This window comes from Loxodonta africana, chromosome 26 (genome assembly GCF_030014295.1).
Source record: "Loxodonta africana isolate mLoxAfr1 chromosome 26, mLoxAfr1.hap2, whole genome shotgun sequence".
NCBI classification, from domain to species: Eukaryota; Metazoa; Chordata; class Mammalia; order Proboscidea; family Elephantidae; genus Loxodonta; species Loxodonta africana.
The window spans coordinates 36,411,906-36,429,392 of NC_087367.1; the positions used below are offsets into that span (position 1 = coordinate 36,411,906).

The 17,487-nt window shown below is 44.1% G+C and overlaps 1 protein-coding gene across 1 annotated transcript in view; it reads right to left on the minus strand.

Annotated features, from left to right (window-relative positions):
- The window catches only part of EHD3 (EH domain containing 3), a 74,133-nt gene that overhangs the window by 20,192 nt on the left and 36,454 nt on the right, over window positions 1-17,487 (minus strand). Inside the window, exon 3 of the mRNA XM_003416058.4 lies at window positions 17,360-17,457. Within this exon, the coding sequence (XP_003416106.1) occupies window positions 17,360-17,457 (98 nt within the window). The remainder of the gene's footprint in view (window positions 1-17,359; window positions 17,458-17,487) is intronic.

Consider the following 17,487-nt stretch of genomic DNA (forward strand, 5'->3'; position numbering starts at 1 on the left):
GATTAACAATAAAATTACAGAAGTAGACAACTCAATAGAAAGTCTGGGGAGCACAATTGAACAATTAGAAGCTAGAATTTCTGAACTCAAAGATAAATCACTTGGCACTAATATATTTGAAGAAAAATCAGATAAAAGACTAAAAAAAAAAGGAATAAACCTTAAGAACCATGTGGGTCTTTATCAAGAGACATAACCTACGAGTGATTGGAGTACCAGAACATGGAGGGATAACAGAAAATACAGAGAAAATTGTTGAAGATTTGTTGGCAGAAACCTTCCCTGATATCATGAAAGATGAGAACATATCTATTCAAGATCCTCATCAAACTCCACATACGGTAGATCTTAAAAGAAAGTCACCAAGAAATATTATAATCAAGCTTACCAAAACCAAAGATAAGGAGACAATTATAAGAGCAGTGAGGGATAAAAGAAAAGTCACCTAAAGGAGAGCCAATAAGAATAAGCTTGGACTACTCGGCAGAAACCATGCAGGCAAAAAGGCAATGGGATGACATATTTAAAAAACAAGGAAAAAAATTGCCTGCCAAGAATCACATATCCAGCAAAACTGTCTCTTAAATATGACGGTGAATTAAGACATTTCCAGATAAACACAAGTTTAAGGAATTCATGAAAACCAAACCAAAACTACAAGAAATACTGAAGGGAGTTGTTGGGTTAGAAAATCAATAATATCAGGTATGAACCCAAGACTAGGACACTGGGCAGAGAAACCAGAAGTCAACCCAGACAGGGAAATGCAAAAAAAAGCAAGATTTTTTTTTAAAAAAACCTCAAAATAGGGTAACAGCGATGTTATTATATAAAATATATTATATAAATATATATTATATAAAATATTATTAAAATAATAAAGAAGGACTAAGAAATGTAATCATACACCTTCCATATGGAGAGGAAGATATGGCGATACAAAGAAATAAAAGTTGGGTTTAAATTTAGAAAAATAGGGGTAAATAATAAGGTAGCCACAAAAGAGACAAACTATCCTACTCATCAAAATAAAATGCAAGAAAAAATAGAGACTCAGCAGAAACAAAATCAACAACAACGAATACGAGGAAAGGACAATATATAATCTACTCAGCACATAAAATTAAGTGGGAAAAAGAAACTGCCAACAACACACTAAAAAGGGCATCAAAATGATAGCACTAAATTCATACCTACCCGTAATTACCCTGAAAGTAAACAGACTGAATGCACCAATAAAGAGACAGAGACTGGCACAATGGATTAAAAAACAAGATCCATCTCCAAGCTGCCTACAAGAGACACACCTGAGACTTAGAGACACAAACAAACTAAAACTCAAAGGATGGAAAAAATATACCAAGCAAACAACAATCAAAAAAAGCAGGAGTGGCAATATTAATTTCTGAAAAAATAGACTTTAAGTTAAATCCATTATAAAGGATAAGGAAGGACACTATATAGTGATTAAAGGGACAATACACCAAGAAGACATAATCCTATTAAACACTTATGCACCCAATGACAGGGCTGCAATATACATAAAACAAAATCTATCAGCATTGAAAAGTGAGAGAGACAGCTCCACAATAATAGTAGGAAACCTCAACACACCACTTTCGGTGAAGGACAGGACATCCAGAAAAGCTCAATAAAGACACCAAAACCAAAACCAAACCCAGTGCCGTCGAGTCGATTCCGACTCATAGCAACTCTATAGGCCAGAGTAGAACTGCCCCATACAGTTTCCAAGGAGCGCCTGGCGGATTTGAACTGCCAAACCTTCGGTTAGCACCTGTAGCACTTACGCACTATGCCAACAGGGTTTCCCAATAAAGACATGGAAGATCTAAATGCCACAATCAAACAACTTGACCTCGTAGACATATACAGAACACTCCACCCAACAGCAACCGAGTATACTTTCTTTTCTAGTGCACATGGAACACTCTCTAGAATAGATGACATATTAGGTCATAAAGCAAGCCTTAGCAGAATCCAAAACATTGAAATATTACAAAGCATCTTCTCTGACCATAAGGCCATAAAAGTGGAAATCAATAACAGGAAAAGCAGGGAAAAGAAATCAAACACTTGGAAACTGAACAATACCCTGCTCAAAAAAGACTGGATTATAGAAGACATTAGGATGGAATAAAGAAATTCATAGAATCGAATAAGAATGAAAACACTTCGTCAGAACCTTTGGGACACAGCAAAAGCGGTGCTCAGAGGCCAATTTATATCAATAAATGCACATATCCAAAAAGAAAACAGGGCCAAAATCAAAGAATTATCCCTACAACTCGAACAGATAGAAAGAGAGCAACAAAAGAAACCCTCAGGCACCAGAAGAAAAAAAATAATAAAAATTAGAGCTGAACTAAATGAAATAGAAAACAGAAAAACAATTGATAGAATTAACAAGACCAAAAGCTGTTTTTTTTTTTATTAACTTTTTTTGACCTTCAAGTGAATGTTTACAAATCAAGTCAAACTGTCACATATAAGTTTATATACACCTTACTCCATACTTCCACTTGCTCTCCCCCTAATGAGTCAGCCCTTCCAGTCTCTCCTTTCGTGACAATTTTGCCAGCTTCCAACTCTCTCTATCCTCCCATCCCCCCTCCAGACAGGAGATGCCAACACAGTCTCAAGTGTCCACCTGATACAAATAGCTCACTCTTCATCAGCATCTCTCTACCCACTGTCCAGGCCCTTTCATGTCTGATGAGTTGTCTTCAGGAATGGTTCCTGTCCTGGGCCAACAGAAGGTTTGGGGACCATGACCGCTGGGATTCCTCTAGTCTCAGTCAGACCATTATGTCTGGTCTTTTTGTGAGAATTTGGGGTCTGCATCCCACTGATCGCCTGCTCCCTCAGGGGTTCTCTGTTGTGCTCCCTGTCAGGGCAGTCATCGGTTGTGGCCGGGCACCAACTAGTTCTTCTGGTCTCAGGATGATGTAGGTCTCTGGTTCATGTGGCCCTTTCTGTCTTTTGGGATCTTAGTTATCATGTGACCTTGGTGTTCTTCATTCTCCTTTGATCCAGGTGGGTTGAGACCAAAAGCTGTTTTTTTTAAAAAATCCACAAAATTGATAAACCACTGGCCAAAATGACAGTATAAAAACAGGAGAGGAAGCAAATAACCCGAATAAGAAATGAGATGGGTGATATTAAAACAGACGCAACTGAATTTAAAAGAATCCTATCGGATTACTATGAAAAATTGTACTCTAACAAATTTGAAAACCTAGAAGAAATGGATGAATCCCTAGGAAAACACTACGTACCTCAACTATCAGGAACAGAAGGAGAACAACTAAATAGACCCATAACAAAAGAAGAGATTGAAAAGGTAATGAAAAAACTCCCAACAGAAAAAAGCCCTGGCCTGGATGGCTTCACTACAGAGTTCTACCAGACTTTCAGAGAAGAGGTAACACCACTACTACTAAAGGTATTTCAGAGCATAGAAAAGGACAGAATACTACCAAACTCGTTCTATGAAGCCAACATATCCTTGATACCAAAACCAGGTAGACACCACAAGAAAAGAAATTATAGACCTATATCCCTCATGAACGTAGAGGTAAAAATCCTCGACAAAATTCTAGCCAATAGAATTCAACAAGATATCAAAAAAATAATTCACCATGACCAAGTGGAATTCATACCAGGCATGCAGGGATGGTTCAACATTAGAAAAACAATTAATGTAATTTTATCACATAAATAAAAGACAGGAATCACACGATTTTATCAATTGATTCAGAAAAGGCTTTTGACAAAGTTCAACACTCATTCATGATAAAAACTCTCAGCAAAATAGGAATAGAAGGAAAATTCCTCAACATAATAAAGGGCATTTATACAAAGGTAACAGCCAACATCACCAGAAATGGAGAGAGCCTGAAAGCATTCCCATTGAGATCAGGAACCAGACAAAGATGCTCTTTATCACTGCTCTTATTCAACCTTGTGCTGGAGGTCCTAGTGAGAGAAATTAGGCTAGATAAAGAAATAAATGGCGTCCAGATTGGCAAGGAAGAAGTAGAAGTATCTCTATTTGCAGAAGACATGATCGTATACTCAGAAAACCCTAAGGAGTCCTCAAGAAAACTGCTGAAAGTAATAGAAGAGTTCAGCAGAGTATCAGGATAAAAGATAAACATACAAAAATCAGTTGGATTCCTCTATACCAACAAAAAGAACATCGAAGAGGAAATCACCAAATCAATCCCATTTATAGTAGCCCCCAAGAAGATAAAATACTTAGGAATAAATCTTACCAGAGATGTAAAAGACTTATACAAAGAAAACTACAATACACTTCCGCAAGAAACCAAAAGAGACTTACATAAGTGGAAAAACATTGCTTGCTCATGGATAGGAAGACTTGACATCATAAAAATGTCTATTCTACCAAAAGCGATCTATACCTTTAATGCAATTCTGATCCAAATGCCCATGACATTCTTTAATGAGATGGGGAAACAAATCATCAACTTCATATGGAAGGGAAAGAGGTCCTGGATAAATAAGACATTACTGAAAAAGAAGAACAAAGTGGGAGGCCTTACTTTACCTGATTTTAGAACTTATTATACGGCCACAGTAGTCAAAACAGCCTGGTACTGGTATAACAACAGATACATAGACCAACGGAACAGAATTGAGAACCCAGACATAAATCCATCCACATATGAGCAGCTGATATTTGACAAAGGCCCCAAATAGTTAAATGGGGGAAAAGACAGTCTTTTTAACAAATGCTGCTGGCATAACTGGATATCCATCTGGAAAAAAATGAAACAAGACCCATACCTCACACCATGCAGAAAAACTAAGTCAAAATGGATCGAACACCTAAATATAAAATCTAAAATGATAAAGATCATGGAAGAAAAAATAGGGACAATTTTAGGAGCCCTAATACACGGCATAAACAGTATACAAAACATTACTAACAATGCAGAAGAAAAACTAGGTAACTGGGAGCTCCTAAAAATCAAACACCTATGCTCATCCAAAGACTTCACCAAAAGAGTCAAAAGAGTACCTACAGAACGGGAAAAAGTTTTTAGCTACGACATTTCTGTTCAGCACCTGCTCTCTAAAATCTGTGTGATACTGAAAAAACTCAAATACAAAAAGACAAATAACCCAATTAAAAAATTGGCAAAAGATATGAATAGACACTTCACTAAAGAAGACATTCAGGTAGCTAACGGATACATGAGGAAATGTTCACGATCACTAGCCATTAGAGAAATGCAAATCAAAACTACAATGAAATTTCATCTCACTGCAATAAGGCTGGAATTAATCCCCAAAACAGAAAATAATAAATGTTGGAGAGGCTGTGGAGAGATTGGAACACTTATACACTGCTGGTGGGAATGCAAAACGGTACAAACACTTTGGAAATTGATTTGGCACTTCCTTAAAAAGCTAGAAATAGAACTACCATACAATCCAGCGATCCCACTCCTCGGAACATATCCTAGAGAAATAAGAGCCTTTATGCACACCTATCCCCCACATGTCTGTCAGTTTGTTGTACTGTGGCGGCTTGTGTGTTGCTGTGATGCTGGAAGCTATGCCACCGGTATTCAGATACCAGCAGGGTCACCCATGGAGGACAGGTTTCAGCCGAGCTTCCAGACTAAGACAGACTAGGAAGAAGGACCCGGCAGTCTACTTCTGAAAAGCATTAGCCAGTGAAAACCTTATGAATAGCAGTGGAACAATGTCTGATATAGTGCTGGAAGATGAGCCCCCCAGGTTGGAAGGCACTCAAAAGATGACTGGGAAAGAGCTGCCTCCTCAAAGTAGAGTCGGCCTTAACGACGTGGATGGAGTAAAGCTTTTGGGACCTTCATTTGCTGATGTGGCACGTCTCAAAATGAGAAGAAACAGCTGCAAACATCCATTAATAATTGGAACCTGGAATGTATGAAGTATGAATCTAGGAAAATTGGAAATCGTCAGAAATGAAATGGAATGCATAAAAATAGATATCCTAGGCATTATTGAGCTGAAATGGACTGGTATTGGCCATTTTGAATCAGACAATCATATAGTCTACTATGCTGGGAATGACGACTCGAAGAGGAATGGTGTTACATTCATCGTCAAAAAGAACATTTCAAGATCTATCCTGAAGTACGATGCTGTCTGTGATAGGATAATATCCATATGCCTACAAGGAAGACCAGTTATTATGACTTTCATTCAAATTTACGCACCAACCACTAGGGCCAAAGATGAAGAAACAGAAGGTTTTTATCAGCTGCTGCAGTCTGAAACTGATCGAACATGCAATCAAGATGCATTGATAATTACTGGCGATTGGAATGGGAAAGTTGGAAACAAAGAAGGGTCAGTAATTGGAAACTATGGCCTTGGTGATAGAAACAATGCCAGAGATCAAATGACAGAATTTTGCAAGGCCAACGACTTCTTCATTGCAAATACCTTCTTTCACCAACATAAATGGCGACTATACTCATGGACCTCACCAGATGGAACACACAGAAATCAAACTGCCTACATCTGCGGAAAGGGACGATGGAAAAGCTCAATATCATCAGTCAGAACAAGGCCAGGGGCCAACTGTGAAACACACCATCAACTGCTCATACGCAAGTTCAAGCAGAAACTGAAGAAAATCAGAGCAAGTTCACGAGAGCCAAAATATGACCTTGAGTATATCCCACCTGAATTTAGAGACCATCTGAAGAATAGATTTGACGCATTGAACACTAGTGGCCGCAGACCAGACGAGTTGTGGAATGACATCAAGGATATCATCCATGAAGAAAGCAAGAGGTCATTGAAAAGACAGGAAAGGAAGAAAAGACCAAGATGGATGTCAGAGGAGACTCTGAAACTTGCTCTTGAGCATCGAGCAGCTAAGGCAAAAGGAAGAATTGATGAAGTAAAAGAACTGAATAGAAGATTTCAAAGAGCCTCTCGAGAAGACAAAATAAAGTATTATAATGACATGTGCAAAGAGCTGGGGATGCAAAACCAAAAGGGAAGAACACGCTCAGTGTTTCTCAAGCTGAAAGAACTGAGGAAAAAATTCAAGCCTCGAGTTGCAATAGTGAAGGATTCCATGGGGAAAATATTAAATGATGCAGGAAGCATCACAAGAAGATGGAAGGAATACACAGAGTCATCATACCAAAAAGAATTAGTCGGTATTCAACCATTTCAAGAGGTGGTATATGATCAGGAACCGATGGTACTGAAGGAAGAAGTCCAAGCTGCTCTGAAGGCATTGGCAAACATAAGGTTCCAGGAATTGATGGAATATCAATTGAGATGTTTCAACAAACAGATGGAGCGCTGAAGGTGCTCACTCGTCTATGCCAAAGAATATGGAAGACGGCTTCCTGGCCAAACGATTGGAAGAGATCCATGTTTATGCCTATTCCCAAGAAAGGTGATCAACCAAATGTGGAAATTATAGAACATTAATATCACATGCAAGCAAAATCCTGCTGAAGATCATTCAAAAATGGCTGCAGCAGTATATCGACAGGGAACTGCCAGAAATTCAGGCCCGTTTCAGAAGAGGACGTGAAAGCAGGAATATCATTGCTGATGTCAGATGGGTCCCGGCTGAAAGCAGAGAATACCAGAAGGGTGTTTACCTGTGTTTTATTGATTATGCAAAGGCATTCGACTGTGTGGATCATAACAAACTATGGATAACACTGCAAAGAATGGGAATTCCAGAACACTTAATTGTGCTCATGAGGAAACTTTACATAGATCAAGAGGCAGTTGTTCAGACAGAACAAAGAGATCCTGAGTGGTTTCAAGTCAGGAAAGGTGTGCGTCAGGGTTATACCCTTTCACCATACATATACAATCTGCATGCTGCACAAATAATACGAGAATCTGGACTATATGAAGAAGAACGGGGCATCAGGATTGGAGGAAGACTCATTAATAACCTGCATTATGCAGATGACACAACCTTGCTTGCTGAAAGTGAAGAAGACTTGAAGCACTTACTAATGAAGATCAAAGACCACAGCCTTCAGTATGGATTGCACCTCAGCAGAAAGAAAACAAAAATCCTCACAACTGGACCAATGAGCAACATCATGATAAACGGAGAAAAGATTGAAGTTGTCAAGGATTTCATTTGACTTGGATCCACAATCAACAGCCATGGAAGCAGCAGTCAAGAAATCAAAAGATGCGTTGCATTGGGCAAATCTGCTGCAAAGGACCTCTTCAAAGTGTTGAAGAGCAAAGATGTCACCGTGAAGACTAAGGTGCGCCTGACCCAAGCCGTGGTATTTTCAATCGCATCATATGCATGTGAAAGCTGGACAATGAATAAGGAAGGCTGAAGAAGAGTTGACACCTTTGAATTGTGGTGTTGGCGAAGAATATTGAATATGCCGTGGACTGCCAAAAAACGAACAAGTCTGTCTTAGAAGAAGCGCGGCCAGAATGCTCCTTAGAAGCAAGGACGGCGAGACTGCGTCTTACATACTTTGGACATGTTGTCAGGAGGGATCAGTCCCTGGAGAAGGACATCATGCTTGGTAGAGAACAGGGTCAGCGGAAAAGAGGGAGACCCTCAACGAAGTGGATTGACACAGTGCCTGCAACAATGAGCTCAAGCACCACAACGATTGTAAGGATGGCGCGGGACCGGGCAGTGTTTTGTTCTGTTGTACATAGGTTCGCTATGAGTCGGAATGGACTCGACGGCACCTAACAACAACAACAACATGCACACCTATGTTTACTGCAGCACTGTTTACAATAGCAAAAAGATGGAAGCAACCAAGGTGCCCATCAACTGATGAATGGATAAATAAATTATGGTATATTCACACAATGGAATACCACGCATCAATAAAGCACAGTGAGGAATCTGTGAAACATTTCATAACATGGAGGAACCTGGAAGGCATTATGCTGAGTGAAATTAGTCAGTTGCAAAAGGACTAATATTGTATAAGACCACTATTATAAGAACTTGAGAAATAGTTTAAACTGAGAAGAACACATTCTTTTGTGGTTACAAGAGCGGGGAGGGAGGGAGGGTGGGAAAGGGGTACTCACTAATTAGACAGTAGATAAGAACTACTTTAGGTGAAGAGAAAGACAGCACACAATACTGGGGAGGTCAGCACAACTGGACTAAACTAAAAGCAAAGGAGTTTCCTGAATAAACTGAATGCTTCGAAGGCCAGTGTAGCAGGGGCAGGGGTTTGGGGACCATGGTTTCAGGGGACAGCTAAGTCAATGGGCATAATAAAATCTATTAAGAAAACATTCTGCATCCCACTTTGAACAGTGCCGTCTGGGGTCTTAAACGCTAGCAAGCAGCCATCTAAGGTGCATCAATTGGTCTCAACCCACCTGGATCAAAGGAGAATGAAGAACACCAAGGACACAAGGTAATTACGAGCCCAAGAGACAGAAAGGGCCAAATGAACCAGAGACTACATCATCCTGAGACCAGAAGAACTAGAGGGTGCCTGGCTACAACTAATGACTGCCCTGACAGGGAACACAACAGAGAACCCCTGAGGGAGCAGGAGAGCAGTGGGATGCAGACCCCAAATTCTCATAAAAAGACCAGACTTACTGGTCTGACTGAGACTAGAAAGACCCCGGTGGTCACGGCCCCCAGACCTTCTGTTGCCTAAGGACAGGAACCATTCCCGAAGCCAACTCTTCACATATGGATTGGGCTGGACAATGGGTTGGAGAGGGATGCTGGCAAGGAGTGACCTTCTTGGATCAGGTGGACACTTGAGACTATGTTGGCATCTCCTGCCTGGAGGGGAGATGAGAGAGTAGAGGGGGTTAGAACCTGGTGAAATGGACACAAAAAGAGAGAGTGGAGGGAGACAGCGGGCTGTCTCATTAGGGGGAGAGTAATTGGGAGTATGTAGCAAGGTGCATATGGGTTTTTGTGTGAGAGACTGACTTGATTTGTAAACTTTCACTTAAAGCACAATAAAAATTATAAAAATAAATAAAATTAAAAAAAAAAAAACACCCCATGAGGCAGGCAGGGTGAGGTGTATAATTCTTACTCTACAGAGTAGGAAACTGAGGTTCAGAGAGGTGAGGTTAGAGTCAAACAGATGGCCAGTGATAGGGCCAGGTCTGGACTGGGTGCCCAGGCCCTAGATTCGCTGCCCAGTAGCACCGTGCCAGTTCCTGTAAGCCACCCTGCCACCCTCTCCTCCCAGGTATGCCAGGCCCCAGAGGCACTGGGGATGGTGCTGCAACCTGTACCCCTCCAGGTGCCCCTCCTCCACTCCTCAGGGCTTTCTCCATCCTATTTTTAATCTTCTCTTTAGCACAGCCCCTTACAGGGCTGCCTTTACCTCCCAAAGGTAGTCCCTTGGAGCCATGGCAGCTGAGGAGCCGGAGGTATCAGAAAACCTGGGCCACCTGACCCCTACTCCAACCCTTGCCTCTGAAAACAGATCATGGCTTGGCTGCTGTGGTGCCTGTGGAGGAATCTGAATGCCTTTGCCCTCCATGGCAGATGGGAAGGGCAGCAGGGCTCAAAAGTCCTTGACATTCTGCAGATCCCTATGCCCAAATTCGGTCTGGCATGAATTTCAGCTGTGGCGGTGCAGGGCCTGGGGAGGGGCAGCTGGGAAGAGCATGCTGCTGGCCCCTCCAATCTGTCCAGCAAATTTTGGCCCTCCACACTCACACACATGCTGGCTCACGTCAGCGGCTCATAACTGGCTAAGGCAGCGAGAGCAGCTATCACCGGTGCACTTTACTGACTAACAAATGCAGTCTTAGAGAGGGTCAGAGTCAAAACCAAGTCCAGAAATCAGGTCTTACTTACCACCCCAAGTGCAACACTCTAGCAGCCCCTCCACGTGGCTGGGGAAAGTAAAGGGGCCAGAGAAGCTGCAAAGAGGCTCCCGCCCCTCCAACTTCTGTTTAGTCCCTGATGATACCAGCAAGGCAGAGAGGAGGCTGTGTCTGCAAACACTGGGGTTTAGGAGTAACTTCCTACAATATGACCACCCCCAGCTCTGGGTGGGGTGGGGGAGCAGCACGAACATGTCACTGCTGCCAGAACAGGACAGTCCCTGACCACTCCTGTCCCTGCCGATCAGGCGTCCCTAGGAGCTCTTATAGCACCTGTTCCTACACCTGTTCCCCTGCACCCCGTGAAATCCTCAGAATGAGGCTGTTTCCCCAAAGGACTGGGAGATCCACCAGGAAGGGACAGTGTCTCATCCTGCTTCTCCTCCATACCCAGGATGGTGCCTGGTACTCAGGAGGTGCTCTATTAGTACACTTGGTGAATAGAACTGAAACACGAACGCTGCTGTGTGTTCATGACAGTGAACAGTTTTTACTGGGCCTCAGTTTTCCGGTACCTGACTTGGAACCAACCAGCGACTCTGGCATGAAGTCATTGTGAGGATGACATCAAATAAGACGATGCAGGTGAAACTGTTTGGTTGTGGCTTTTGTTGTTCCTATTGTTCTGCCTCCCTTTATAAAGCATTCCTTCTAAGTGCCAGTTTCCATGAGATGGGATGTGTCCTAAAGGGGTCACCAGAGGAGTGCTGGCCTGGGCAAACCCAGCTTTAGTTCCTGCTCAGCCATTAACTTATTATGTGTCCTTGGGTAAGCAGCCTCCCCTCTCTGGACCTTGGTCTCCTTGCTCTTCAAGCTAGGGTTTGAACTGAACCATCTTGGAGCTTCCTTTCTCCATTCACAAACAAGACCAGAGAGATAAAGGTGGGCAGTACAGCAGGATGGATGGAGGTTAGACACAGGAAGCCCCTGAAGGCACAGCTAGAAAAGATGACTGGGGGTTGCTGCCTTAACCACCTTGGGGATGCCTATGTGAGGTCTCGTGCCTGTTGACAGGTAGATGGCTTCTGGGAATCCTTTCGATGACTTTATAAGCACAGAAGCCTCCTATTCATCCTCCTACTTGTGCAAATACTGCATGCTCTGACAAACTGCTATCAAATTACAAAGTCAGCAATGCCAGAAGTCTTCTCCCGACGGGTGGCTATCAGGACTATCATCATCAACCAATGCCTCCCCTGAAGCTCAAACTCCCTGCTCCTGGCAAATTCAGGGCCTCTGTAACCTCTAGGATGGAGATGCAGTGGTTTCAGTGGCCTGGACTTATATACATACTGAAGAGGATCCTAACTCTCCTCTCAACGGGAGCTTCTGAAAGGCACCAACTGTGCCCCCTGAAGGAAAAGAGCATGGGATTAGGTCTACCATTTATTTGCTGTGAGGCCTTAGGCGAGCCTGAACCTCAATTTTCTCAGCTGTAAAATGGGGATAACAATGCCTGACTGAATGAGAGGGTCAGTGACAGAGCCAAGCCAGGCAATGAGATCCGACAGCAGAGGGAGACCTCAGACTCAGTAAAGTACCTCTGTCCTGATGTTTGTGGGGGTGGGGGTGGGGCAGCATGTCCATGACAGGCCCTCTTTCCCCTTGGTCCCAGGAACATCACTGAAACCCATAACAAGAGCTACTGAGCACTGCAGTAGCACACAGGTCCATAAATATGGACTACTGGGTGGTGGGTAGATTTGAGCCCTCAGAAATTGAAACAGAGAAGCTGCCCTTCCTGGAATTACTTTATAACAAATGTGCCGGCTCTAAGCAATGTCAGCCTGCAGGGATCTGTGGCTCTCTCCTCCTCACTGACAGACTCCAGAAGACCGGAAAAAAACATTTCTAAGTAATGCCAGGCAGGAGGAAATCAATGAGGCAAATACAAAACGCAAGGCAACTCCTTAATCACTCACCAGCTTCTTCCAGTCTGAGCAGTGCAAGGGTACATGACCAGGTAGCTTGTGTCTTTGTATTTTTAGCCATACTTTCTCAATGGGGCATCACAATTCTCCACATGCCATGAGGTAATTAGGGAAAACTTGTTATGTTCACCTGTCTTACAGGTGAGGGAGTGGGGACACAGAGAGGTACAGTCACAAAACTAGGTGGCGGCACACTCAGGCCAGGCCCCAATTTTCAACTCCCAGTCCACATTTTCTTCTTAGCTCATGGTGTGTTTCAGGTTGGAGCACAGAGGACTGAGCACACATTAGTTGTGGTGGGTACATAAAATCCCACCCCCAAAAATCTCTTTCAAGACTTAAAGACATTTTAAAAGCCATCTGTTAGGGATTGAATTGTATCCCCCCAAAACATACGTCAACTTGGCTAGGCCATGATTCCCAGTATTGTGTGACTGTCCACCATTTTGTCATCTGATGTTATTTTTCTACATGTTGTAAATCCTACCTCTATGATGTTAATAAGGCAGGATTAGAGGCAGTTATGTTAATGAGGCAGGACTCAATCTATAAGATTAGGTTGTATCTTCAGTCAATCTCTTTTAAAATATAAAAGAAAGAAGCCTCCTACCACCAAGAATGCAGAACCAGGAGGAGAATGTGTCCTTTGGATCCAGGGTCCCTGTGTTGAGAAGCTCCTAGATTAGGGGAAAATTGATGAAAGGACCTTCCCCCAGAACCGACAGAGAGAGAGAAAGCATTCCCCCTGGAGCTGGCACTGAGAATTCAGATTTCTAGTGAGAGAATAAATTTCTCTTTGTTAAAGCCATCCACTTGTGGTATTTCTTTTACAGCAGCACTAGTGTTTGGGTATGCATGCGTGTGTATGTGTATGTGTTTATATGTGTGTCTATGTGTGTGGTTGTATAAAGTACGTATGTGTGTATGTCAGTGTATGTCTGTGCAAGTATATGTGGGTATATGTATGGGGGGAGTACAGGCAAGACATGTATGTATGTGTATGGTATGCGGGGGTGTATGTTTAAGTATGTAGGGGGTGTATGTGTGTGTGTATATGGGAGTATATATGTGTGTATTGGGGGTTGTGTGAGGTGTATGTGTGTGTATGTGGGTGTATATGCACATATGTGTGTGTGGAGAGGTGTATGTATGGTGGTGCATATGTGTGTGTGAGGTGTATGTGTGTGTATGTGGGTGTATATGCACATATGTGTGTGTGGAGAGGTGTATGTATGGTGGTGCATATGTGTGTGTGAGGTGTAAGTGTGTATAGATATAAATTAGAACTACCAGGTTCTATGGCACATTGTGAGGAAGGATGGGAGGTACTCTGCCCACTCAAAACTTTTCTTGTTTGTGGTCCCACTGATTCCTGGAGGAAATCTATTGCCCTCCGCCAACTTTCCTGGTCTCCTCAGGGTGCTGAGGTGAGCACTGCCCAAGGCTAGCAATGCAGTGCTGGGGCCCAGCTCTGGGCTCTTGTTTTTATCACAGGATACTTTTGCCAGCAGCAGCTGCATTTATGGTCTGGGCTAAGTAAGGCAGAGAACAAACTGGCTTGCATAGCTAGTCATGGGCCATTACTTCTCCCAGAGGTGGAGGGAACTGGTGATTAGTCAGCATGGGGTGGGGCAGGGTGGGGATAGGAAGGCACGTAAGAAAACCAAGCACCCAATTTGCACAGGGCAGTCACTTAGGTCCAAAGACAAAGGCAGGAAAGAAGGCAGAGGAATAGGAAAAGAATGGAATGGGATAGGATCTGAGGAAGGCAGGAGTCCCTGGGATCAGGACTGCTACATATGGCCACACAGGCTATGCATTGAAAAACTGCACAGGTGTGCCATTCACATAGTGTTCCTGGGGTTGTATAATAGGTGGCTATGGCTGGTAGATAAGGGGGAAGAAGGGAACTCACTGTGATCCAGACACAAAGCTGAGGGCTGTTTTCCCATCATTGTTTGTGTGATGGGTATCCTTACCACATTTACACATGGAGACATTGAGGATCAGAGAGAAAGTGTGACCTGTCAAAAAGCACACAGGTTCTAAAGCCCAGGCCTCTGAACTCCCAGTCCAGGGCCCTTGGAAACCCCAGCACCTGGAGCCAGATGTCAAGATGCACTATCCTTGCAGGTGCACACACCACCTCCCCCTCCCTTCAGGTAGTACAGCTTGAGAAGCCTAAGGCTCTCAAGAGCTTTCGTTTGAGGAGACATGGGCTGCCCGTGTGAAACAATAAATCCCTTTTAGGCCTAAACTCAGAATAGGCCAAGATGGATCACTTGTGGGGCTGGTTAGGAGAGAGCAAGTAATTGGGGAAACAAATGGAAATGAGACAGAACTGCCCAGCTGCCCCTCCACAGGGTCCTGCCCCCCAGCCAGGGTGCCCACAATGGGCATGTAGGTGGGAAGGAGGGAGGTAAGGAACCCCAGAGGCCATACTTCCCCCCTCGATCTATCCTTATTACTATACCATCCTCTGCAGGGAGCCAGGGGGCCTGGCTCCCCAGGCTCCCTTCATAGGGGACATTCTACCAGGGCATAGAGAAAAAAAGGCAGACCACAAATGACATGAACTGTTCACACAGTTTTCAAACTCCCTTCTGACTCAGTTGCTTCCTTTCCCCTCTATTTCCCAGGTTTCACTTCCTATGTACCCATCCAAACCTACTGCCATCAAGTCGAATTCTGACTCATAGCAACCCTGTAGGAGAATAGAACTGCCCCATAGGGTTTCCAAGGCTGTAAGTCTTTATGGAAGCAGACTGTCACATCTCTCTCTCGGAGCAGCTGGTGGGTCTGAACCAATGACATTTTGGTTAGCAGCCAAGTGCTTTAACCATTATGCCACCAGGGCTCCTAAATTGTTATGTACCAGGCTGTAGAAAAAAAAAAAAAATTATATAGAGAGGTACAAAAAGGAGCTGGGGGAGGGGCAGGGCTCTGCTGCCCAGGATTTTCATGCCTCTCTGCAAAGAGCCTTCTACCCTCCCCCTCCCTCCCACCCAATCCAGAATGAGGCCCTTGGAAAAGCATGCTGTCTCTTCTCTTAAGAACAAACTGGGGTTAGCAGGTTGTTAACCTGCAGGACCTTCTGTGCTGTTTTTTCTCTCTACTGCCCACCAAGGATGTTCCCCCAAAGAGCCAAGGTGTACCGCTTAGAGATCCAAGCCTGGTCCTGCCACCCCAAGTCTGCCCTCATCAGACAGAAGCACTGGAAGAAAGAAAGCCAGAGTGCTGGAGCCCAGTTCTGATACTAGTGGCGTGCTGACAGGTCAAGGCCCTGCCCCGCCCTGGGCCTTCTTGGTACACGGCCACAGCAGTACAAGTTTTCACCCCACTGTGGCTATTGACTCACCCAATACGGCCTGGAGGAGCAGATGCTAACCTGGGCAGACATGCTGCAGGCAGGTCTCTGAGTCTGCCCCAGTTGAAGCCACCAAGGAGCAGAGAGCCAGAGGCATATGCCAGGGAGCAGTCAGTCACCAAAGGTCGATTCCGGCACGAGTTCTGGCCCCTCTCAGAGAACTCTTGTCAGTCAAAAAAGCTTTTCCTTCCTGGAGGCTGATTTCCAAGTACTGATTTGGCTCCAGCCCCAGATCACAGCTCCAACACTGGGGTGAGTGCAGTTTCTTTTCATCTGATTTTCTTGCCAGGGATATGGCACAGAAGCAGTAGGGGCCACCCAGATTACACAGCATGTTGGGCAGCAGAGACTGAGGCAGCCAGGAGCAGGTTTTTAGCTTTTTAATTCATCAGCCTCAGCATTTTAGAGCTAGAAACAACCAGTGGCGATGATGATGATGTTGATGAGCTATAAATCTTAATGCTTACAGGGTGCTTGCTATGTGCCAGGCAGAAGGCTTTTAGATGTAGTATTTCTTTTAATTCTCAGATAACACTAAGGTAGATATTTTTTTCCCCATTTTACAGATGAAGAAACTGAAGTAAAGAAACCCTCCAAGGTCACACTGTTAGCAAGTGGCAGTCCAGCTCTAGAGTTTAGTCTCCTAACCACCATGCCGTGTTACCTCCCTTGATCACCAATTACCGCATATTTGTCTGGGGTGCACAGTTTTCACATACTCTGTTCCCCATCCTGACCATCCACAGCACGTGTCAGCCTTCTGCCACAGCACTCATGCATTGCACTGAAGTGTTTCGTACACATTTGCTCCCCAGAGCAAGGACTACAGTGGCTTCACAAGCAAGCCAGGGTCTGGCCTGTGATAAGTGCCTCTTGGACAATGAATAAACTCAGCAAGGTGAGGAAGGCCGATATTAATGTCTCCATTTTACAGATAAGGAAACCGAGGCCAGCTGGGCTTCTGTCTCCTGAGCTACAATGAGATTGAACTGATCCGCTGGGCCCTGCCTTGGACCACTCCACGTAAAATAGCTCCACACAGCACATGAGACATTCCAGCTCTTCAAGGGGCAGCATGGCCTTCGCTGCCTCTTTCCTGCTATAGCAGAGAGTGAACATACCAGGACAAACCATGGAGCCCAATCTGAGCATGGACCAGGGCCTTGCTTACCTCGGCTGATCCTCTGCTTCTCCCCAGAGAGGATCCCCGGTGTGTCGATGACGCTGATGCTCTCCAGCACAGGGTTGGGCAGCTGGGAACATACGAACCTGCACAGGTGGAGAGGGAATTCCACAGTG